The sequence below is a fragment of the Diadema antillarum genome, unplaced genomic scaffold, assembly GCF_040938485.1.
Source record: "Diadema antillarum isolate AM-2024a unplaced genomic scaffold, OU_Dant_1.0 seq00000912_RagTag, whole genome shotgun sequence".
Classification (NCBI taxonomy): Eukaryota; Metazoa; Echinodermata; class Echinoidea; order Diadematoida; family Diadematidae; genus Diadema; species Diadema antillarum.
In genome coordinates, this window is record NW_027271768.1 from 285,119 (window position 1) to 312,600 (window position 27,482).

At 36.9% G+C, this 27,482-nt stretch overlaps 1 protein-coding gene and 1 pseudogene across 1 annotated transcript; one reads left to right on the forward strand and one right to left on the reverse strand.

The window, feature by feature from the left end:
• Positions 1-4,141: 4,141 nt before the first annotated feature.
• The window catches only part of LOC139741253 (retinol dehydrogenase 8-like), a 97,339-nt pseudogene continuing 73,998 nt past the window's right edge, over positions 4,142-27,482 (reverse strand).
• Positions 9,106-13,032, forward strand: LOC139741273 (retinol dehydrogenase 8-like). Its single transcript, XM_071651869.1, has 4 exons — positions 9,106-9,370; positions 10,293-10,472; positions 11,110-11,203; positions 12,705-13,032. The coding sequence occupies exons 1-4, from the start codon at positions 9,106-9,108 to the stop codon at positions 13,030-13,032; spliced, it is 867 nt and encodes a 288-aa protein (XP_071507970.1).

The following is a 27,482-nucleotide window of genomic DNA, read 5'->3' on the forward strand; positions in this document are numbered from 1 at the left end:
TACTGGTTGGCAATGGAAACTCCTTATATCAATGCAAATCTGCAAGGACTACAACACGTCAAAAGAACAGAGCAACATCCACATATTAACTTATTCTTACCTGTTTCATGGAATCCACCGCTGTGATGTTGGAAGGCAGTACGATTTTATGTCTGCTACGTTTGTTGAGCCTTTGACAGTAAGACGATCGGATTTTTGTTTTTTGCCAACTTCATCAACCATGGGGCCATGAATCAACCCAAGGTCAATGTTCAGCACCCGCCGCACACTATACGATCTGATCAGTCGTACGACCTTTACACCGGAGATGTGACATCACCAGTCTTGCCAGTTTCAGTCGTACGACTGGGTCTGATGGCACGAATACGTAATAATAAGAGAGAGAGAGAGAGAGAGAGAGAGAGAGAGAGAGAGAGAGGGCGCGAGAGAGAGGGAGATAGAGAAGGACGAAAATACAATTTACATAGTGTCTGTGTGTGTGTGGTTGCGTATGTGTGCGCGTGTTCGTGTAAAGCAAACAAGTCAGGAGCCCAGATGGCAAACAAAATGACCTCAGATAAAAACCTACACCAAAAGAGGGGGTCAACTGTGGAAAGGCGGAATTGTTCATATATATATACATATATATATATATATATATATATATATATATATGAGTATATGAATATAAGAACGACCCAAGTCCATGGAAGATCATTTCGAGTAAACTAAAAAAACTTCATATCTCTTTTATTTGTCCAATAATATTCTATTTAACTGTGATGGGAAGGCAACATTGTATATACAAATTAGAACATATATTATTATGACAATTAACATTTACACTAATTGTGGAGAGGCCATTTTGTGTGGTGGACTTGGGTCGTTCTTTGATTCATATGGACTTGGGTCGTTCTTTGATTCATATACATGATATTCTGCTATAGAGATGGGAGAAGGATGAGAGAGGGCGCTATTATATGAATGTAAGAATGACCCAAGTCCTTCATTCTTACATTAATATAAGATTTAACTTATTCATTTCAGGCACTTCCGGGGGTAATTAGGATTTATCATTTGCACACAAGATGAGTCCATGCATAAGCTACAATTTCCCATGTCAAACTGAATTTGGCCAAAAATTGGACTTGGGTCGTTCTTATATTCATATACTCATATATACATGTATTTATAGTGACAGCAATGGACTTGACCAGGACATGGCGGAGCGGTGCAAGGACAATAATCATATATATATATATATATATATATATATATATATATATGTATATAATATATATAAGAAGAATGAGTCTCAAATACGCCATCTGTAGATCCAACAAGAAGGTTTTTATTCTCAAAATTTTCAACCCGCCTCGGGCCTTCGTCAGTGTAGTGTATACTAGTACAATAATAAGAAAGTCTTTACAAACATGAATCATCATAACATCATAACAATACTCTGCAGAGCTTTGCAGAGCATTGTTATGATGTTATGTTGTTACGGGTTGAAAACGAGGCGGATTGAAAATTTTGTGAATGAAAACCTTCTTGTTGAATCTACATATGGCGTATTTGAGACTCATTCTTCTTATAATTACAACAATCGAAGTCCAACACGTGGAAAATTCCAAGATGATTTATATATATATATATATTTATATATATATATATATATATATATATAGAAAAGATGCTCTCATATTTCTTTAGAAGTAACACTTTCCGTTTCTTTACTCCTGAATCTATAATTTTTTTCCTTCATGTAAATAGTTACCAAAATACTTTGTATGAAATCAGAATCAGATTGATTGCTTGAAAATTGGATCATCTTTGCGAGTATCAGGTGTCTGTTTTAACAACAAGTGGAAGACGTTTGGTAGCAGGAATAACTATTCCATTATGACATCTTGAACACTGAGGGATATTTGCTCGTATTTATTTGTTTATCTATTTGAAATCATGTAATCTGCGTAAATCGCGAAACAAAATATAGAAATTTACTAATTTGAGACTGAAAGAGTGATTATTACCTGCTACAAGTGCAGTTGCCAATTATATAAAGTACTTTTAATGAAGGAACAGGATACTTTTAGAATGAATTATGTCACTAAAACAACGGTATGATATGACCGAACAAGGCCAAAGATGAAAGAGAGGTTTTCATATTAGTTTAAAATCTACTAACAATAAATAAAGCAATTCTATATTATAGTGAAAAGAACGGTGCGGCATCAAACGGCAAAATGTCTTTTTTGGCATGGGTGCATGGATTTCATTCAACTGACTTTTTACGAAGGAGTTCCGAATTTCAATTACAGGCAAGAGCCTGTTATCAAAGAAGGACATATATGTACAAAGGTCTACAGTCTTTGGAACACTTCTCTAACAAGTAATTATAGGAATGAGTCTATATCACGAGTGATAGGTTCACTCAGGAGAACGATGGAATGCACGGATAACACCAATGCTGACTGGTCCATCAGAGACGCGAAGCAAGTCTACTTAATGTTACAAGGCAGACATTGCCGTTGGTAGCTGCAGAAGATTTACCGTGTAATCAAAAGGCAATTTCAATGATAACTGAACACTCATCACACATTGGAATCATTAGACAGTTTTTATCTCTGAGTACTCTCAACTCTAAGTTAAAAAAGGAACACTTATAGAGCTGACCCCTAAATGTCACACCACAAACGTCTTTTAGCTTTACGAGAGTGACCCCGTCCCGAACACAGTGAATGTTTGAAAGTAGAGCAATCCTTTTTTCTGCAATGGTGAATAACCAACCCCTACGTTTATTCTTTACCCTAACTCTGCACAAAATATTCCAACGTGATAAAGTGAGTTCATAGATAGTTCATGAACTGACATATCAATCCTGATACTTCCGAGATTTATGGGCAAGCAAGTTTGGCATGGACCTTGTTCGTTGAAGGTTCATCGTTAGGGTAAGTACTTCATTTTGTTATTCAAATACTGCTAGCTAAGTGTAGTTATTACGTTCGTAGTAAAACTTGCGGATTAAAAAGGTACCCGAAGAACATAATGCAGATGAAGGAGAGTACAAGTTGGAATCGAAGGAGAATATATCATCAAAACCGGACCACAATAGCAAGAACGACAAAACGACAAGCAGTAAAGATTGTCACTTTATCAGGTCTTTCAACCAGCACTTTTGACACCTTAATGCCTGCAACACACAGCTTGATACATGTTTATACTTATCGGTCATCCGCACGAAGTTACGCAACCCTTGAATTCTGAAATAGGACTGATGTGCAGCGTTAAAAATAACAGATACTCAGCGCATTATGTTTGAGAAATAAAGGCGAGGGTATGAAAGTCTTTTATGAAGAAGTGTCTTTTTTTAAAAGAAAATGTTCGTTTATCCGCAAACAAAATAACCTTTGTCGTTTCGAATGTTCGTTAATCCGAAATGAAAACAAGGTGGGTATACGAACGAACTATCGGAATGACGAACTTGATTTCGTTTTCAGATTATCGTATCTTCGGAATAACGCTTCTTTTTTTTTTTTTGGTCATTTTCGGAATAACAAACCATTGGAATAACGAAAGTAACCGTCAGGTGGCTGAACACCAGGTCGTCGACCTCCGTGCATTTTGTCATCAACTCGTCGACCGCCTTGATCGGCTCTCATGGTGGGAAACGTAGCGATGACTTTGGACAGACATCGGAGTTGACATCAGTCTGACTATCAATAGAAAATGAGGCCTTCGAGAGGAAACGCCAGAATCCACACGATCCCTTGACAGTTAGAATATTCTGTCGAATGAAGACTTACAACTTTGCTGCATCCGTTCGAGAATGACTTTCGACACGGTAGACACCCTTAACCTTGTTTAATAATGACCATGCAAAATCTTTATTGAAAATTTACCTTACTTGCAGGAGGAAGAGTTACTTCCATACTTGACCATTGATTATCTATTCCGTGTGTTTTTCTATTCTTTAGGGAGAGGAGAAAGTCGAAGGTGCTAAAACATATCACTCAATCAAATGTATTAACATGCATGGACCAATTACGTACGCGTATACACCCGAGCACATTGATGACGATCAGACTTTGTTTCATTAACATCATTAATTATCATAGATATTTCTTGTTTTTAAAAGCTCCTGCGCATATATCCGATCTATTTATATAGCCCCTATCAACTTGCGCAGCGCGGTGATAGATTTCTCCCCCGTCAGGTCAGCAACCGATTCTTCCAGGGCCTCCTTGGTCTCAGGGGGAGCGACCAGATGTCTGAAAACCGGGTGTTCGACTTCAATGCATTTCGTAACCAAGACTTCGACCACGTCGTCTACTGAAAGGGCGGGGAACTTTGACGCTAGGTCGCAAAGGAATTTTAGCTGTCGCCTGTCGATTTCGTGAATGGTGTCGTCATTAATCAGGGCATTGCGTGTTGACAAACCCGATGGTAACATTCTTGTTTTAACGAGAGTAGGTTCAATCATGCACACCCTGTTCGGAGTAAAATGAATAAAACACATTTCAAGTTAAACATACTTTCACTATCCATAGTCATGCTTACAGGGACAGACAAAACAATATACATAAACTGTACACAGCAAGATTGTTGCTACTGAGTGGGAAAGGTTTTGAAAGTAGTTTGTATTAGTCTGTCGATCCAAGAGAAACAAAACTAAGCCGAATCTGGAATCTGTAAAATTCGATTAGATAGTATATTCTTAAGTATTAATTCTCTATTGAATCGAATCTAATCAAATATCAAGTATCTAAACAAATTCAATGAGAAAAGAATGAAGGGCTTTCTCAACTGAATCTGTACTTTCTCCATAAAGGGGGATTCAATCTAGAATTTACATTTGAATATAGAAAGAATGCAACAACGTTAGTACTAAAGATTAGTGCAGATCGAAGGAAATCGAACAATCAATTAGAAATATAATCTATGACTTTTTAAAAATTTTCGTGTGATCCATTTGGTGCCATAATCATGATAAGATTAGCACTGCATGTCCAATAACAATTAACCAACAACAATTCGTGATATCACACAATTTCATTTCATTTTTCTGGCATGATGACAGTGCAATCCACTAACATCTTTAAGGCAGCAGGGGAATATTATCCGTAGCATAATTATGTCAGTCAGAAGTACAAGGAATAAGTACTTTCAATGAAAAAGAAATGGAATTCTCTCTATAATAATATTATTTTTCTGTAAATCGTTGTCTATAACTCCGTTACATCATAAATTGTTATAATCCTCTAGATGGTGGCGCATGGATTTAATCACAAGGTTAGCTTTAGACAAACGGAACTTTTTAATATACTCCATACCTGATATTGAATGACTTGACAGTGGAGAGTAGTGATTCAAAGAATCCTTCTACGGCAAACTTAGAGGCGCTGTAGAAGTCACCGTAAGGCAAACCTGAAATTCGATGGACATTTCTCGTTTATAAGAGGAGCTTGCTTCCAAAAGGCGCTAAATCCATCATTTTTCAGTGGGTTTAGCGCCTTTTGTAAGCAATCTGTTCATATATGTGTCATATATATGTCATTTGATGTATAAATACACGCCTACCTCATATTTCAGATCTTCGTCCACATATCACTACTGGTTTCTCCAAAAACAAGTATAGATAAGTGGGTGCAAAACGATGGAACAATTAGCAAGACTGTATGCATATTTGTTGAGTGAATTCAAGAAAGCTGTGAAACCTTCAAAGCTTTCCTATTTAAGGTGTGTGCTGTCTACGACGAGATCTTATGCTAATTTGTTATGTTAATCTGTGCTACCCAGCAAGTTATTATCTTTTACTCTTTAACACAAAGGGACTGAAGCGTTATGCGCTACAAATGTGATGTTATTATCATTGTCATTATTATCATTATTATTATGATTATTATTATCATTATCATTATCAATATTATTGTTTCTATCATTTTTATTTTCTCTATGATACTATCACTAAGTCTTCTCATTATGTGATGTTTGGAGGGTTTGGATTAAGAGTTAGGTCGAACCTGGATGTCATCAATATACAATTTGGCGAGGGTACAATGTGTATGTGGGTTGTTCATTGTTGAGGTAAGTTTTCTTTTTTTTGTAGTAGAAAGGGGCCATGCAAACAAGATGAATGAGGCAAAGTGGAGACTGGAATTATTAAAGTGAGGTCCATGGTGAACTAGGTGAATGTAGTGGTCAATTATAAACTCAGATGTTCATATTATTTACCAATAGGCATGTTTGGAATGACGAAATATGGCATAAATTTATACCTTGCTTTCCCGCCAAACTCGAGACACTGATGATTTTTCCCGCCTTTTTCTGCTTCATGTGAGGGAGTACCGCCTGAGTGAGTCGAATTGTGCCGATAGTGTTCACATTAAAGATGCTCTCGATCTTGGCACGAGACGCACGTTCTGGGAGATCTGTGGAAGGAACTCCCGCTATGTTGACTGAACAGAGATCAATATGAGAAAAGGAAATAAACATCACGAGTATCTCATCACAACGCAAAACTTTTCAGTCTACCTGTGTCCATTTAAAAGTCACCAATGTACTGCGGATTTACTACATTAGTAGAACACATGAGTGAAAGTTTGAGGACAATCGATGCAATAGATTAGTGTTTTCTGAACTTGGAAACTTCTGTTTACAAAAGGAAATCATTTAACCCTTGAAGTCCTCAATATAACAATATGTAATGTTGCATGTTTATGTTATTTTTGTCTCTTATTGTATTTTATGAAGTAAGCTTAAAGTTCTCTCTCTTCTTTAGACCCATATTTTTGTCTTTTTTTTGTACCGTTGATTATTTCGGTTGCAGAATTTGTTTCTACAACTTACAAGAATGGTTGCTTTGATGTATGATCACCCCTTAAATTGGAAAAGCATTTTAGGAGATTAACGTTGTGATGCCTCACGATTATGATTTTTGTTGTAAAATACCCACTACCTGGGTTACACCCGATTCCTAATGTGCAATAGCTACTCGTAGTCGACCCGGGGATAGCCCTTTTTTTTCAATTGAAGCCATCTATGACACTGACCCGGTATGACAATTTCAGGCAAAGCGAGTGGGGATTATTTACAGGCTCGCCATTCTTTGAAAATACAGTGTAGTGTTGAAAGATTCGGAAGGATGATACGGCACTGATCAATTCAAAAGAGACCCACATTTATCATTTATACCATTGTTCATTTCGGTTGCAGAAACATGCGTTCGGTTCCCGATTTTTTTTTTCACTTCCCACCTTTCCTTCGGTTAGGTTTTTCCTGATGCTAACTTTGTTTGTCAGAATTGCTACTGAATTTATTGTACTTAAGAAAAGATGTACGATATTATTTGGCCCCATGGCAGAATAGAATCATTCTAATAATGAATCTGAAATGGGCAAACAATCTATTTTATAATTTTTGATTATTCATGTATGATATAAGTATTTTGTGTATTTTTCTAATGTAAAATGGAAAATAAACAATCAGAACAAAAACAAACAAGGCAAATAAACGATTATGTCGAGCTCTCCACAGCTGGTGCCATCTCTTTTCTCTCCCTTTTTCTCTCTCCCTCACACACACACACACACACACACACACACACACACACACACACACACACACACACACAAACACACACTCTCTATGTTTTCTCTCTTGTCTATGTATCTTGTCTTTGTGTCCTTGTGTGTGTTTGTTTGTGTGTGTGGTAGTCTGTTTAAAGATCTATAGGGATGGAGAAAATATCATGACGCTCTTTATCCGTGCCATATCCATTGCTTAAACATTTTTTGGAATTCTGACCAAAATAAGTTTTGACCTTAACGTAAACTTGATTTAACGTTAATCTCAGTTTTGACAACACTTTCTTTTGTGATATTTTGTTCACTAGTAATATCTCTCACATACCTAAATCTTAATTTCAATGTAGTTCCGAATAGATCTATTTCAAACTCAGTCACGAATAGATTTCAAACTGTGTATTTAGCTCATGTTGGGGAAAAAACCCAACTTCATTCCCAAATGGAAACTTGAACTTTAACCGCAATTTGATCTTGCGATTGTAATCATTATGTCCTTGTATGTGTGACCTCGGCCTGTGACCGAGTCTGTGATCGGTGCGTGACCTTTAGGCCTTCCGAAACTCAAAGCACAAAAATATTCTGGCCGTCTCACTGGAACCATGGAGCTCCTTGCTGGAACATATCATTGGCATCGTATGCAGGGACGGAGCACACAGATGATCGCACTGCAGTCTACACCACGCCGTTGAAATTCAGGCTAGTGGCAACAGGTGAGAATGCTATCTTTTTATGTATTTTTTTTTTTCAATGTGGGCCTACTGTGGGGCCGTGATTTGCACTCGTTGTCACAGGACCCATGATCACTCAGTGTATACATCATGTAAAAACAAATGGAAAACGGAAGATAGAACATGAAGTGACGAACATCATGTCGCCTGTGTTCTATATGTTGGCATTGGTTAGGTATGTATTGCAGAGCAGTTTAGATTGTCAAGAAAATAAACACAGATTGAGAGAAGATACACAACATAAAAAAGGAAGGAATGACGAGAGCTCATTTGTCAAAATGACTAAAATCAACACTGTGTTATATTTCCCTTCTAATCCAAGGAAGAACTAAATAGATGACAGTCATGTGTACTATGCAAGTAGCCACCTATTAATTATTACTATTAATTGTTGTTATTAGTGTTAGTTTTAATATTAGTATTAATATTAATATTATAATTATTATTATCATTACTACTACTACTACTACTACTACTGTTATAAACTAATATTAGTCCTATGATGTTGGAGCTATTAGAGAAAATGAAACAGGAGACAAGAAGTGTAAGGAGAAGTAGAAATGAAATGAGTTGGAGAAAAGAAAGTGGATGAAAAATATATTTACCCACCACACAGTGCTGCTGTCAAGCATGTAAATGTTGTGTGAATGTAAATGAACCACTTTCACTTTAGGGCAATGTTCGTCCCTGACCTACACCATGATTGGTACCTCAATCTAAACTTTTTATCCATTCAGAAAAAAAAAATGGTATCTTGCATTCTGTTTCATCATGTTCGCAGGAACGAACTTGGCGAACTTTATTTGGTTACTATGGCTCCTCAAGTAGTACTCGTGACTGGATGTTCGTCTGGTATTGGGCTCTGTGCTGCTCGACGTCTCGCACAAGACCCCGATCAACGCTACCTTGTCATCGCTACCGTCATTGCCATGGCAGAAAAGGCCGAGCTGGTTGCCGCCGTAGGGGACGCTATTGATAAGACGATCTTCATCAAGGAGATGGACATCACCAAGGATGAAGACATCACACGAGTAGTTGATGACGTCATTAAAACGCGCGGACGTATCGATATTCTCAGTGAGTATGCCCTACTTTCAAATCTGGTCTAAATATTTAGACCTTATTAACCCCGAAATGTCCAAATCAAGGAGGTTCAAGATCTGGAGTACAAAAACTGGATAGCCATTGGTAATACGCTGCCAGTTTTGTTTGGATGGATAAAAGAATTCCATATACATTGTAGGTGCATCTGTGCTTTGACTGATCGGGATTTGATGCCACCACATTGTCTTACCTGCGTAAGATTGCAACACCTTACATTAAGTAGATCAAATATGGAGGGGTTAATGAATGCTACAGAAAAAATCATTACAAGTTAAGCTTTGAGTCTGGGCACATAAAGGGTTAATAGGTTTGTACTTGACAGGTTATAATATTTGTCGTCGCAAACAAAGCGAGCAAAATACTGTCATTCCATTGTTGCTATTTAAAGAGACGGGATGGTGTCCTACCATCCCTGTGCATCATACGGTACAGTACTCATTGCAGTTCATGGTAGTAATCCCTTATGTTCGAATGACACTTTCAATTTTCAAAAAAAAAACCAAAACACCCTTTTGACTGTTATATTTGACTGATGCTTATGAATAAGCAACACACTTTAGGAAATGTACAAATACAAGTTCTCATTATTTTTTTACAGATTCAATGCGATGTGATGTAATCTTTGTTCAAGACAAAATATGCAGTGAAAATCAAGGGTGCTCTGACGTCATCCTTGTTTTGTCTGTTTGTTCATCTTTGTCAGTTTTTTTTTAATTTATTTAAAGCATGCCGTGACGTAATGAAGACTCGTATAGGTACAAAGACAACTCCGACGTCATCTGAAGTGGAATTGAAAAGTCTTAGCCGATAGATTTGAAATGTTTTGCCTTGACGAACTGCTCGAGATGTATTACATAGATCGTTGAAAATTTTTTTCATGTATCCATTTTTTCAGTCAACATAGCAGGAATTGCTATCATAGGGGTCCCGGAGCGCGTGTCACGTGCCAGGATCGAGAGCATCTTTAACGTAAACACTATCGGAACAATTCGACTCACTCAGGCGGTACTCCCTTACATGAAGCAGAAAAAGGCGGGAAAAATCATCAGTGTCTCGAGTTTGGCGGGAAAGCAAGGTATATACGAGAATAAAGTTTCGTGCATGAATTGTTGCCAAAGTACTTCATTCCAAACTTGCCATTTTTGGAAAATTATGCAAATTTGATTTTGTGAAAGATTAGTATTTTGTATGTTGATACTTTGCTCTAGTTATAAACGTATCTCTCCTGAAATGCCCTGTTGTTTGACAAAAACTTACGCCGATGCCATATATATAGCGCCAGCCAAAAGTAAATTGATGACAATGAGGTTTAACTGAAGTAGTTATTCTTATCAACATCTTCTTTGACTATTGGCGTAGCTATATGCAGACGAATCGCAGCATAAAAAACGATTTGCTTTCAATGAAAAAAAAAATGAGTTAGTAACGTGTTAAACGATGGCTTTCAGGCGATTTCCACACCGGCCAATTTACGTCATTATACTTTTCTGGAGACTTTACATCCACAAATTATAAACGTACTATTATTTTTGCACTAGAAGTAGAGAGGATGAAATTTGTGAAAATTTGAGCATCAGTAAATATTCCTCGTTTTGATTAAGGTGTTTAGTCAAGGTTAATTCTGCTTAACATTATTGTTATCATCATTATCTCTATATCAAAGCTGGATGATATGTTTAATTCCCATACCTACCGTGTACTTCAAATCGCAGGTGTGCCTTACGGTGAGTTCTACAGCTCTTCCAAATTTGCCGTGGAAGGGTTCTTCGAATCGCTACTCTCTACTGTCAAGTCATTCAATATCAGGTAACAGCCATGTGAAATATTTATGCCAGTATAATTTATCGGTACAACCCCAGTTCGTGAAGAGCGGGACAATCATTTATTAGAGCTACAAATGGATCGTTTTGTTGAATGATGATTTGTCTGAAGTTAGCATTGTTAGCACTTGGTTTCGTGTTTGTTTTTTGTTTGTTTGTTTGTTGTGGGTTTTTGGGGGGTATGTTGCGAAACGAGGTCAAAATATATAATTCTAAAGGTAACTCAGAGCATCTTGCTCAAAATCGGTTTGAAAATGACTGATGTAACCAAAGTAAGTCATCATCATCCTCATCATCATCATCATCATCATCAATCTCTTAATCCGGATTTTAAACGGACGGTGGGATAGCTCCCTCTCGAGTTCCGTCAATCGTTTTATGTTTGTTAAAGCTCATTTCGTCTTGAAAATGTTAATTTAGTTTTTGTATTAATGAAGTCATGAAGCTATCGAGTTACTCCTGGATTCGAGCTCCGTGCTAATACTACATGTATTTTTAAATCTATGAACCTCCTATGCGACCAGATTATCTTTGTACAATTTATTCACAAAACAATATCCATCTGTTTTCATCAGTTGGGGACGATCAAACAGTAGGAAGTAAATGCTTCTACCAACCTTTAGTAATTGTGCTGGCTAGCTTTCCTCCACTCCGTTGGACTTCTTCAGGCCAAGCGGTTACATCGTTTCTTTTTCACTGCCTGCCTGTCTCCTGATCACTGGACCGAAGATCGGTGATAAATAAGTATCCCTAATCCCTATTGAGTGTGGGCTTCATTATCTTAACTAAGATGGACTCTTTCACTTGTCAACACAAAACACAAACTAGGATGGGATGACACCGCGGCCGCATTCCTAGCCTTTGAAAGGACTTTTTGGCCAAGAAAAGTGAAAGAGTATATCTGGATTAAGAGAATTAAGCCAACACTTGGGATTCGAGATACACTTTATCACCCATCTTCGGTCCAGTGCTCAGGGCACTAGCAGGCAAAACAAGAGAAACGGTGCAATCACTTGGCCTGAAGAAGTCCACAGGAGTTGACGAAAGCTAGCCAGCAAGTCACTAAAAGGTTGGCAGAAGCCTTAACCTGTTTTTGAATGTCCATCTCATTACAAAAATTAGATTTTTCCCAAAAACATTTGTTAAAAAGAACAATGCATTAGTCTACCATTACTGCCGTGGGAAGTCGGGAGAAGATATTTAAAGTCGTTCAGACACCTTAATGAAGATATCTTTAGCTTAGTGATCGCGTTGTACTGAACTTGACTGAGATAAGTTTGAAATTAAGGCTACAAGATCACTCTCAAGATGTCTACTGGCGTGACCTCTTAATAACGATTAGCCTGTTGTGGGTAGGTCTTCTTGTTTGTGTTTGTGTGTGTTTGTGTTTGTGTGTGTGTGTGTGTGTGTGTTTCTGTGTGTGGTGTGTGGCACACGTCAGTTGCAGTATCTTTAGTTCCATTTGAGCTGATTATTATTTTCTCTAGGATTTGCATGATGGAGACTACTCAAGTAAAGACAAGACTAGTGACAGGAGTTTTCTCGGACATCGACACCCAGATCAACGACGATACCATTGACGACATTGATCGACGTCAACTACGCTGCCTTCTTGACGTTTTGAAAGAATTCCCCTTCATTTCAGTAGACGACGTGGTCGACGTCATGATGACGAAATGCGTCGAGGTCGACGACCCAGTTTTCAGACACCTGGTCGTTCCCCCTGAAACCAAGGAGGCGCTGATTGAAACCGTTGCCGACCTGACGGGGGAAAAGTCAATCGTGGCACTGCGAAAGTTCATAAAGGCGTCGTAGATATACGTGTTTCATCGGGGTCATCCCACAAGACCGACACCCGGCCATGAGTCATACAGCCCACGATTCCTACAGCCCACGAGTTCGACACTAGGCAAATAAAGCTCATGTGACAGACACTGGGTAAAACGGCCTACGAGTTCGAAAGACACAATACAGGGTTTGATGTGTCAGATTCGTGGACCTTGTTTACTTAGTGTCGAACTTATGGGCTGTATGACTCGTGGGCTGTATAACTCGGAGGCTGTATGACTCGTGGGTGTGGGTCTCGTAACGTGCACCCGTTTCCTAATATGCACAGGAGTGTTTTGATCCCTTCGCACCTTCTGCTCCTCCAGAAATAAACGTGACGGAGGGAAACTTTATCTGCAACAAGGTGTAAATGGGAGCCTGTAAAATTAGATGATATTTAACTGATAATCTGTGAAATCATGACAAAATAACTGCATGCAGAAATTAGGAGATACATCGAAAAGGGAATTTGCAGTATCATAATATAATTTGTCATTAAAGACATATTACATAAATGATGCCATAATCATAAACGAAGACCTATGCATTAAAGGACAATTGTGAACCAGGAATAATTTGATTTCCAATAAAGATAAACAATTTGCATACGTATAATAAAGGAATGTTACAAAATGTAGCCATGACTACTCGTAAATTGCAATGTCACAAATTTCACCCCTTCCTCTGTGTTGTTATACAACGATATCAATGTTGGAATTTTGCTTCCTATGTGAAAGATTGTCGTTACTGTTGATGTTTTTAAAGCAGATCATTCAAATGACACGGGAAAGCGTTAGATTTACTTTGCATTTGTATGGCATTTATCCCGGCTAAATATCATTAAAACACTCACCAATGAAACACTTGCAAATCGTTGAACCTATGAATTGTCTGTAGGACATAGTCTGCTTTTGCTAGATAAATTCCATACAATGACATCACAAGTATCAGTCGTGTTCCGCGAGTCTCGGTAGGTTTTCTATATAAAAAGAAAAAAAGGTTTTCTCCTCTCCTTATGTTGCACTAATCTTTTCTGTGACGTCGGAAATTTTAATAACTAGGGCTGGCTTGTAAAACTATATGTGCAATTTCATGAAATATTCAGGTTTAACATCCTTGAATGGGCAATTTAAACCAATATCTTTGTATAGCTTTAACAAAAGTGAATAATTTGTAATATATAATGGAAGGTACGCACTTGTTTTGAATGCCTCGGAGGTAAAAGTCTCTCTCTCTCTCTCTCTCTCTCTCTCTCTCTCTCTCTCTCTCTTAACTCGCTGTTCATTGAAAACAGGAATTCTATTTCCCAGATGTGCATTCAAGCCCCAATACAAATACACACGCGCTCACAAATACTCAAGGAATTATACAGTGCTGTAATACCCACAAAAACATTGCTTTAGGCTTTATGATTTCATCAATGATTCGACAACTCCCCCCCACACACACGCGCACACACACGCACACACGCACACACACACACACACACACACTATTTTTTCCACAGAAAAGGACACCTGCCGCCAGAGTGCCGCCAGTAAAATCCATCAAATAGCATCATAAAAAAAAAACTAACCACAACAGAAAATTGATGATTATTGGTCAGATGGAGATGAGCACACCACATAGGACAAGGGTAAACTCTCAGGCGCTAGGGTCTTTTTATTACGTCACTTCTTCTAGCCAATCGTATTCGACACACACTCCAGATTCACAATTAGAGATGTATAAATACTGTCGGTCGACCAATGTAGTCGGAGTTTTGGTATATATCCTTATTACATTGTGTCAGGAAAGGAATACATTTTGTCTTGAGTGTTTATAACCATTGACTTTGCACAGAAGTTCATTATGTCAATGCCGTCTCTATTGGGTAGGATATTCCAGACAAGAAGTTTAAAAGGAACATTTTAATTAGCACATCATATACATCGAAACGGGTTCCAGTCATAATCCATGAGGCTTGACTCGACGTCGGCGAGCGGGACTGCAAGGCAGGGGCGAATACCGATACGAGGAACGTCGCTAGCATATTGAGGGCCGAACCTGCTGACGATCTGCGAGGTTTACCTGGCAACACATCGGCGCTGCACCAGCTTCTGAGGAGGGACCCGAACCCGGAACCCGGACATTCAAAGCTAGAAGTTACGTGTTTATCTATATTTTATATTGTATTTGATATTTTCATATCAAAACTTCAACGTTGTACCCACAACCAAAACTCGCTTATCAAAAACGTTGATTTAACTTTACTTGATCTGTTTCGATTGGAATGTTTATGAGTCAACGTAGAAGAATAAATAACAAAAAGGTCGGTCATGTGACACATTGTAATACAAGAACACCGTAATCACAATTTTCGAGCCTAAATGATCGTGTACGACGCAGTTTACAATGCACCGAATTCATTTACATGTATTATTTTGCCATTGAGGTGGGACTCTAAGTTAGTTTTAAGTTAGTTTAGAGTTTGAGATTTAAGGGAATTTTCAACGACATTTAGAGTGGTGAGCTGGGCTACCACGGACAAGGAGCAAGTTAATATCACGGTTGAATGTCAGTCATAGTCAACGTGTCTCTCATCTCCATATAACCATAGACGGTGATATCGGCACTGTATCCCTTGTTCAATTAATTTTACGTTTCGAATACAGTTGATATAAGAACATCGAGGACAAATTTACTAATATTCTGAGCAATCAAATGAGATCTCCTCTCTGCACCCATCACATCTAAGGTCATTGGCCAGCTTGATACTGCAAGCTTGGTAACACCCAAGTATTTTTATCATCGAATAAATCGTACACCTGTATAGATTTTGGCAAGGTCTCTTTATTATTGGAAGCGTCATCGTCCATCGAAAATTTGTTGCCATGTTTTTAAGCGATTTCGCGATCGTGCGTTTGACAATCGGGAGTTTAGCTATCGGTTTCGGGATTCCTGGCAATATGATCATCATCGTTGTCTTTACCCAGCAGTCAATCAGCAATGCCACTGACGTCGCCTTCATCGCCCTTGCCGTAGTCGACCTCGTTGGGAGTATGATCAGTGGTGTGAAAATAGCCGCCGTCTTTTTCCACGATGAGCACCAATGGGCTTGCTTCATTGAGGTCATTGGCTCAAGATCTCCTCTTTTCGCAAGTCTGTTACTAACGACGTCTATTGCGGCATATCGCCACCGAGCCGTGTGTAATCCGTTCGGAAAACGTGTCGGACGTCGGGCTGCTACCTGGCTTTCTCTTACGTGCACCGTCGTCGCGTTTTCTGTACATGTACCGTTCTTTTTCATCACGACGTCGTACAAGTTGGGCCGCGAGTATTTCTGCAATGTATACGGAAACATTGCATGGGTGCAGAATGTCTACGCCCGATCACAGGCGGTTCTCTTCTGCGCCTCCGCCTTACCTGTCACTGTGCTCTATGCCTTGATTTTAAAGCACATCCGATATTACCAAGGAATCCGTCGTGAAATACTAAGTGATAAATTTGCTTCCGAACGTACGAGCAAATCAGAAACAGTAGGAGCTGTCTCCTGTATAAGCAAGAGCATCGATATGGCCTGTAACTCATCAGACCCTCCATCGAACAATTTCTCATCCAATTCCATGGGCAGTGATACGGCAAATATCAAACCGTGTCCACCACATCCGTCGGATATGAAAGAACCGGCAAGTCGGCAGAACCTCGACCAGGCTCAAACTAGATCCAGAAACGTTCGGAAATCGGATCACAAGACTACACAGATGCTAATAGTCATCACGGCCGTATTATTTCTCCTCTGGCTGCCTAGTGTCGTGCTCGATCAGCTCTCCATCGCACAAATCAGCTATATCGGCAGCATTATGCCAAGGGGAGTACTTTACTTTCTCTATCAGGTCAAATATGTCAGTCACATCACTAATCTTTTCGTTTACATAGCCGTTAATAGACGTTTCAGAGATAATTGCAAGAAACTGTTTCTCTGTCCGAAATAGTTCAACTCCTCTTTTATTTTCGACTCGCATACAGAAGATCAGACCAAACGCAATACGCATTATATGTGTGCGACAACGTTAATGTTGCCTCACACCTCTTCAATAATGGTTATACCGAAAATTCGACGATTTATCAAAAGCCCCTCCCTTTCAATGTTTTCGATCGTTGTATTAGGAGAAGTGTATATGTGCACATGATGGGAAGGACGAAACGATCAATTGTGACCCTGCACGATAAAAGTAACAAGTCATTAGACATGTATTTGGAAGTTAAGGGCAGATTCGGGAAGAGCAGATTTTAAGCTTTAAAATGATTTTTAACTTCAATCTCATGGACTCTCCTAACCTATCTCGATATTGGACAGAAAACATGCACTCTGGAAAAGTGTGTACTGAGAAAAGAGGCTCTAAAGTATATTGTATAGGGTCTATTCAAGTGCTTAATTCTACCACGCTGTGCTCTGTGCAATGGAACAGTAAAGGATGTAAACCCCATAGCAACAACAGCGAAGGAATTATAAATCTAAGCTGAATTTGAGCATGTTTTATCAAGACATTACGTCCATGAATAACATCAACTTTCAAAGCAGTAGCATTGTCCTTTCAAAATCTATTAGAGTTGAAATTGAAGAGTGTGTCAAGGGTTTTTAAGATATTAACAGATTCCTCTCAGATATGTTTCATCACATTATTCTACAAAAAAAAAAGTTCTTAATTTTCCATTCGTTTTATGACAAAAAAACATCAGAATATTGCTGAAGAATTATTCTTTCAGAAAATACGAAAATTCAAGATTTGACGAGGCTGACCCGTTTCACCTATTTGGAGTGCTTACGCTAAATCAGTGCTTGTGACTTTTTGTCGGTTGTGATGCACGGTCATAACTATTGTTAACAAATTCATTTCGAAAAAAAAATGTATGCATTTACATGGAAAACATGTGAGTAAGATCAGTGCAACCTCATATGATTTACAAAATTAAGACATAAAACATGAAGAGGTTTATTTCCACAACTTTTTAAAGATTTAATTCAATTCACAACTTCTACCGTTTTGTTTTAATAGTTCATTGTTTGTCAGCTAGGTCATTGCGTGGTGGTTCACAATGCTTAATGAAAATAACTCAGATTGTGAAATAGAAACATGTAAATTGATTCATTATAACTCTCTATTATGACTTCATTATGTATTGTACACGAAGGGTCGACGCAAATACAATTCATGATTGGATTCATCACGGTAATGTCACAATTTTACAACAACAAAAAAACTTAATCTTTAAAAACATGGACACATTCTTCGTGCGTTGACAACATCAGGAAATAGCCGCAAATATCTCATCAAAATGGAGGTATAGATGCCACCGACATAATTATTCATGTGAAAATTATCATCAACGTTTATACGTGACATTCAAAGAGAATGACTAACATCGATATTTGCCAATGTCGTCTGGAGATCAAATATGGGAAAAATCCATACAATTATGCCTCCAAGAACGGAACAAGTTAACCTCAGACTGAACTAATTATACTATCTCTGTTACTAACACATTATAGTTACTATAATTAGATAGGTACAGAACGGTCGTATAGTTTGATATCTGAGACAGTTACTTGGAGGGTTACGGCTCTCTATCATGTTTACCATTATTTTCTTTTACCCTTTGCTAGACAAATAAAGCTAAGACTTTTATCTTTTGAAAGCATGGAGCTTTGACGACTTAATAAAAAATTGCGAAACAGATTTGGGAAATGGAACGTGGCTGCCTGGACAAGATTTTTGTGTCTTTGTGTGTGTGTGTGTGTGTGTGTGTGAGAAAGAGAGGAAATTGTCGATTTTTGTCTGCAGAATATCAAGACATTTAATCTAGCAGTTTGTTCCTATCATGCTTGTATGCATTTTAATGATAACGTCGACTGTTTCAATGCGCATAAACATTGGCACAATACGGCAGTGAAGAATGGGAAAAAATATAAAATGTTTTAAAAAATGAATTCTAAAGTTCCGCTAGCACCATGACTGGATAGAAAAAATACAACATTTCGTGATGTTTAAAATTGACAACGATGTTAAGAAATGTATTGATAACTCTACAAAATGTTACTTTTTACACGGTGTTTTATGAAAATGACAGATTCCTGCCACTGTTTACTGACATAGATTGAGGATAATCATTGATCCCCCTGCCTTCTGAAAACGGTAAAACAAGTTACACACTGTTTGCCAATACAAATGAAACGAATACAAATGAAACAATAAAGGATAGCGGAAACTTAATATTACACAACATGAACATACACACACACACCCACACGTACATACGCGCACACACACAAATACAAAAGAAAACCCGTGACTTTCACAGGTTCTCTCGTCTAGACAGTCCCCTCCACAGACTCTCCTAGTCTTTATCCTCGGCCCCTAACAAGAAGTTTCACTTTGCAACTACCAATGGTGCATCACCAGACAACCTAACAAAACTCAATCATACACGGTGAGGTGTTCGTTGAGTGTTAAAGATACATCCACAAGTGCAAGCTATAAAGTCTGTCCAATATGATTATAACCAATATATATATATATATATATATATATATATATATATGATATATAATATATATATATATAAACATATATATATATATATATATATATATATATATATATAAACACTATAGATAAGGAGATGTTTGTACTGTCCTTCTGCGTCTTCAAATCATCGAAAAATAAATCCTTAAGAAAAGTATGAAAGGTAAATTTGAAACATCCAACAGAGTTGTTATACTCACCAATTCATATTGATGTATTTCAGATGAGAAGAAACAAACATGCATAATTATCCTGCACATGGTACAAAATCGCCCTAAAACTTAATCCCTGTATTAATACAAGTGTAACTTGTTGAAAACTTTCGATGAGTTAAGAAATACGTTTGTATTCAGATTAACTTCAATAAATTAAAACGTGTTTCAACCAAAAGGGTTTTAGTTACCAATGTTAACATGCCTCAAATAAAAAAAAAACAACCTTTAGTAGCAAAAAAAAAAAAGTTGTGTAGATATAGTGTTTTCAACCGTAGCGATTTCGTGTCCCCCCCCCCCCCCATTTTGATTCACGGTTTATATATTGTTATGTCTCTTAGTATGTCATTTTATCTCATGATGCACAGAAATGAGGAATAGCAGCCGTGTTGGTTTAATTATATGTGATGTATAAATGGAATGAAATGAAGTGAAGAAAACTAAAGTTCTTTGTGTGCTCGTGCGTATGTCAAGGTAAAACGGTAACGACACGGAGGGAATATGAGGAATAATTCAGGAAAAAAACCCTTCATTCCGAGTTAGAATCCTGCTGTAAATTCTGAGAGAGAGAGAGGGGGGGGAGGTGATAGAGAAAGAAGAAGAGATATGAAAATTCTGAAGAGACAGTGCCTAAGAGATACATCCCTCAAATCAATGTATAGAGGTTTAATTACACTTTGGATGCATTCAAGCAAAATCAATTTAAAATCTAAATTAAGACACATCTCCTCCATAGATCCTAGAGCTTTGAAACAGCAGAATGGCCTGGAGTTAGTGGACACAAAATGGATATTGATTTTTGTGGGGAGAAAAACAATGTTTAGCTTTTTCTGACCTAATGCAAGTTTTTTTTTTTTTTTGTTGCCCATTGTTTGGAAAAAGAAGAGCGAAGAAAACCCGAGAACTTATTGTCACATAAGCGATGTCAGCAAATGCGATGGAAGAGCAGGCTCATTTTCTTTCAACTACAAGACTTGATAATGCTTCTTGCATTAGGGCATTCACCGATGAAATTCTTTGTGTTCAAACTTTTCCAGCATCCCTCTATTTGACAAACACACTATTGAAAGGCTACGAGATTTTCAGCTCTGAAGTTAATTGTTAGGATATTTCCCCGACTCTCTAGCAATCTTCCTACTTTCGCTTAATATCAAAGGGGAAAAAGGACCTTTCACAGAGAAAGAAAGGGTCGTCTATAGAATGTGTGCATTTTTCCATTCTAAAAGGTATAAATATACACATGGCAATCGTTTACGATCGCCTGAAAGAGAGCTGTAGGTTAAATAGAGAGAGCAGTAAATGCCTCGTTTTTTCACATAATGTACACAAAGTGGACATTTGGATGATATGTTTGAAATTTGGAATAATTTTACCACTTCGTAACACCTATAGCCACAAAAGCCTCATGAAGATTCTAAATTAATTTATTCATTTGGTTTTTGTTTTTCTTTGCCTATTTTGTAAGACATGCAGCCAACTCGTGCACGAGAGTGAGCAGCAAAATACAATACGTTAATTAAAAAATAAACAAACAAACAAACGCATCATGACGGTTCATTTAAAATCCGACAAGCTTATCAACTTTAGCTTTGAAATTTGTTTTCTAGGTTGAAAGAAGTTTTGATATTGAAATTTCTCGATGTTGATGAATGTTTTTGTTCTCTTACCTGCCAAAATCATGTTTGCAGTTGCATTTATAGCAGAGAAACGTGCAGTCAGGTCTTTGATATTGTATTTTTGTTTGTTTGTGTGTTTGTTTGCTTAATTTATTGTTTATTGAGTAAATTAGATTTTGAACAAATCTGGTGAGGGTCGTATAAAAACAAATACATTTGCTATCGATGAATAACAACTGCAAAATTAAAATGGACCGTGGATAGCAATAACTTCCATTATTATCTTTCATTTGATGTTTGTGATTGAAAGCCGAGGGATGAGGTGGTTTCAATGGAATGAGAAATAAACATAATTGAACGTTTTCTAAGGATCCTTTCATATACTTCCTCAGACTATGTAGATGGATTATATACATATATTACATATATTCATAATTTCACAAATGATAAGCATTCACACTCGTTTAAATGTATGCGTGTGATGCACATGAATATAAAATGTCAATATGCTTATATCATACAGATAATTGACATAAATATGGATGTTTGTCAAAAAAAAGCTTTCTCCCTTAATGAAATAAATTTCTGTTTTTCAGTCTAAGGTATTGATATATGTCTTCAGACTTAATGGATTGTAGGGGAATATTGCGAACATAATTTTTGTTGAACAATGGGTATCTTAACCTCTGACTATGTCTTTATTAGAACCAGTAAGATTAATGAGCCATGAAGGACGGACTGAAATGACTTTTATATGCTTGCTTTTTACTCAACATCTCTTGATTTTTTTCTTCTTTCGGCCAGTTATATCACCAAGTTGATCATATCACTGTAATTAATAGAGGAAGAAGACTGAAATGTATAGTTCGTAACATTGAATAGAAAATTCTCAAGGATGGCACTTAAATGGATATTCATTGTCCCTCACCACAGAAAGGTTACCGACAAAGAAAAAATGGATTCTTATTGAAATTCTGACGGTTTAGAGATGAAAATTGCAGAGCAGTCTTGAGCGAACATCGAATCATTGAATATTGAGAAGTATTTGAGGACGAGACTTTTCACGATGTCATTGCCCTGTATAAGTCTCCCATAGGTCTCCACAATAAACCGCCATAAATTCATTGAGAAATTGTGTATTAAAATTTCTCTGTAATATATCTCTTTAATCATTTGTTTATCAATCCACATCTTTTAACAGCGAGAGACACTCTATTCAGTTCCCTGTCCTGTATGCATGCAGTGTAGGCCTGTTACACGGAGACGTACTCGGAAGACTTGCAAGTGTAGCTAAATATTTTTGATTTGATTTATTGGTTCCTGCAGTATCATTGTACATGTACATACATGTGGATTGTATATATACACATTGTTGGTGCCATACATATGCATAAATATAACAAAATAGTTTGGTTTTCAGTGCCTTTACAACGAATATCAAAACGTATCGGCGATAACAATAAATAATCCAGAAGGACTATACTATACAGCTTAATGGTAACTTGATTTGCTTGCAACGCTCATATATAATACGTATCGGGGAAAAACAAAGAAATGAAAGACCTGTAGGCTGATAGGATATAGAAGAGAGGAAACAGGAAAGGAGAGGTCTGTCCGGTTTTATTATAAAAGTTTACACAAAGTAAGATCATCTGGATTACTGATCAGCAGGGCATGACAAAATATTTTCTCATGGAGGTACAGATGAACAGTTGCAGGTCGTGGTTGCTCACATGGTTTCGTAAGAGTTAAGTGCGGAGATATTTCCACGAAGGGATTTCATGGATAGTACACTTACAATTACGAAATCAATTATATTCAAAGAGCACCACGGTTTTTACAGCTATATAAAAGAGTACATGGACTTTTAATCTCTTTTTCAGAAGTAAGAAATTTGTAAATATCGGTTCTGTCGTGTCTGAAAGATTTCAGAGAAATCGCCGTTTTAGGTTTACTCAAATAGAATGTGTCATATTGTCTTATTGGATAAAAATGTATGTGCTTGTTTGAATTAAATAATCAGAAAAAAAAGAAACGGCAACTGACCGTTATGTAAGCGAAACACAAAAAATGAGATTGCATCTACTTTAAACTGTGTAACCGGGGATAGTTGCTCCCTGTCTTATCAAAATTACTTTGAGAAGCACATTTTCCTAAATTACTAAACATTGCATTAAACTCGATTCCTTTTTTTATGGGGGGGGGGGGGAGAGAGCAGTCGTCAATTCACCTTCTACTGTTATGTTCAACACAGTACTCGATTTCTTATCGTCAGGTAATATTCAATTGTAAAATTTCCACCCTTTTTCCGGTCATTGCTGAATCATTAGTATATAGTTAATCACGATAGTATGCTCACTTTTACCACTTATTCATATTGTTAGTTTTTCTTACTGAAATACTCATATTGATCCCAGTCCTTGGAATCCTTTCTTTTGTTAAATTTCCAATTATGAAAATATCTTTCTCTGGCAATTTCCAGATACTGACTATTTATCCAGAGTGATCTTTTATCTTTCTTACAAACTGTCATATATCGTGTCATCGTCTTGTGGCAACTGATGCAATTCATGTATTCAATATCTGTGATATACACGCAGCAAAAAAAAAAAAGAAGAAAGTAAACGCTTTTTCAATTTTATATTTCTCATAGAATATTTGGCTGAAAGGTGATATATTATATACCATATTAAAGGTAATTTAATTGGCTATTGACCTGGTAGGTCAACAAAAAGAGGAACGTTACGCATGAGTGAACACCTTTGTTTATATCTTCCAGGACACAAAAGTAAAAATTGCAAAACTGAACAAGTTGTCATTCATGCGTATGTGCTCTCCCATAGAACAATAAGAACAAACAGCAAATTTCACACAAAAGGAAACATGAATTAGGCTGCAAAAATAAATCTTTGATCTCTATGATATCTTTTAAGCCGAAATGATCAACGAAGGCTAAAAATAAAGGAGGAAAATGAAGAATCTTATGTGAAATCTAAATTCAAATGGAATAAAAAAAGATGTAATGGTAGAAATTGTTTCTTTTAAAATAAGGAAATTGTAAATAAGATTTGGTTGTTGAGTTTGTCTCATGAATTCTTAAACTACTAGATTAACAGAAATAGATAAAAAATTCTGCTCATTTTATCATCTGTATGCTTATTATTTCCTATGTCCTTTGAAGTTTGACTTGAGAGAAAATTCTTATTTTTCCCCTTTAATTTCCCATTTTGATTTTCTTAGAGGTTATAAAGAGATAAAGAGAATGAAAACTTGTTTTTGCTATTTCACTCATGTCTCTCATTGTGTTAAACTGGTCTTTTGTTGTCAATGTTATTGTGAAGAGTATTTGCCAATGAAAGAGAACATGTCAATTTTTGCCATTTTTGATTTTGTGCTTTGAAGGACAAAAACGAATGTGCTCACTCATGCGTAAAGTTTTCTTTTTAATCAACCTATGTGCTTAATAACCAATTAAATCACCTTTAATATGGTGCATAATACATTGATTTTCATCGCAATCTTCTATGTAAAATATTACCTCGAAAAAGTGTTTACCTTCTTTTTTCGCTGAGTGTATTTATATTTGTATGTTTCTTTTGGAAGCAGAATGAATGAATGAATTAATGAATGAATGAATTTATGTTTTCAATTTCCTTAAAATATTCATATGATTCGAATATTTCATGTTACTTTGGAAATGGCAGAAATGAATGAATGAATAAATGAATTAATGAATGAATAAATGAATGAATAAATAAATGAATGATTGAATGTATGAATGAATGAATGAATGGATGAATGAATGAATTTAGCACTGCATTTCTGTGCCTTGCGAATCATTCTGTGAAGTACTAATATAGTGTCTCCGATCGTCCCTAGTCCTGATATAACTGTCAACTTAACTACCATAACGAGATATCTATTTATTTCTGGTGGGTCCAATGCTCTTCTGCTGGTTCCTCTGCTTTTATTGCTGCATTTTTGATAGGGACAAAACGCGTGTATGTTTGTGTACCTATACTTGATAACCTTCTTTTAATTGAGGACGAATAAAGCACCTATAAACTACATTTGATATCATTTTGCATAACTCTATAATCGCAATTCCCGTTTCAATTTTCGATTCCACAATATTAATACCAAAAATTTGTTCCTTATACGTTTGCCTGGTTCGTAAAATTCTTTCATTAGTCACATCGTTTCGTGATACTGAATCAGCCACTAAACATAATCATGTAAACAAGTTTCGATTTTCATAACTTACATCTACAGCTACTCAATAAACTATACACCAGGGCTCGACATTAACGGTGGCCCGGTGGCCCTGGGTCAGCAAAAATGAAAGGCGGGAAACCAAATTTCAATAAAGTTCAAATTTGGTGGCCCGCCTCGGGCCACCAAAATTTTTTGAAAAGTAGGGGGCCTATGTTAATAAATTCGTAACTTTTTGTGCCGGAAATGCATAAATGCATGTAGTGAGTGTGTGACTCATTAGAAAAGTTTTTTAGTTTTTTTCGGGCCAACAAATTTTTCTCTCGGGCCACCAAAAATTTGAAATTAATGATTTTGGTGGCCCCATCGGGCCACAAAAAAAAAGTTAGTGTGGAGCCCTGAATACACTCAAAGAAAGGAATATAAAAATATGAATGCATCCATGGATTTTGACCCTCAGCTGTCTCGCATTCGTGATGGTCACTTGACTAAATGGAAAGGTCACATGACTATGAAATGGAAAGGTCATTTTGTCTGAAATATCATGCTCACTGTCGGCGCACAACACACTCAAGATCGCACTGTACTCTACACCATACCACTGGATTCCCGACTACTAGCATCAGGTAAGAATACACTACAATATAGTTTTGAACCCGATTGGCATGGTAATTGCTCTTTATTCACGTAAATACGCACTAACTATTCAGTGTTTTTGGAGTAGCCATAATAAATTTAAAAAAAAATCATGATCTCCTCGTTACAAGACAGACATCATAGCTATTGAACTATACTGACCCAGACAGCTGCGAGGATTAGTTCCAGTAGCGCTTTGTAGGGAGCGTGTATATTCAAATTCATGAATTCTTGTGTCGAGTTGTTTTCACTATACATGATCGACAAATTACCCTTTATCATCGTATAATAACAAGCACCGATTATAGCCATGATATTGAATAAACACCAGGGACACACATATTTTGTTTGGATTCTGAACACAGTTCGCAAAAAACGTACTTAAACAAGTTGGGTTTTTTTATGTAAATACTGTAAACGTTTTCGTCTTGCATATTGTCCAATTACAAAGGTATACTCACGCAAAAACAAGTACAATTGTATCTGACACTATCACGAATTTACACGTCAAAATGCAACAAATTTTGTATGTGTGGCAAATATCTTTCAATTTTTTCAATTTTTCAGTTTGGTTTCAGAAAATTGCATAGCACAACCCACGCTCTGTTAGCTTTCATTGATAAAGTAGCACATGCTTTAGACGACGCTTCCCATACCATCGGTGTTTTTCTCGACTTCTCAAAAGCGTTTGATACGATAGACCATGATATTTTGCTTTATAAGCTAAACCATTACGGCATTCGCGGGACAGAGACTACCTTATTGATAGAAAGCAATATGTTTATTCAAACGGTTATGAATCTCTCTTGAAAACAACTTCTTGTGGTGTCCCCCAGGGTTCCCTACTTGGCCAATTATTATTTATTTTGTACATAAACGACCTTAAAAATTCGTCTCAGATTCTTTCTTTCATATGCTTTGCTGATGACACAAATTTGTTTCTTTCATATCGTAACTCCACCACGCTTAACACATGTTAAACAATGAACTAAAAGTTGTTCAGTCCTGGATCCACGCAAATAAGTTGTCACTAAATAATGATAAGACGCATTATATGCTGTTCAGCAATTCTCTGCACTGTGTTTCTGATTATGTCAAGATCAATGGTATCAATTTAAACCAGGTATAATAGCATCAAGTTTCTAGGACTTTATATTGATGGTGATCTAAATCTGGAAAACCCATATTAACTTTTT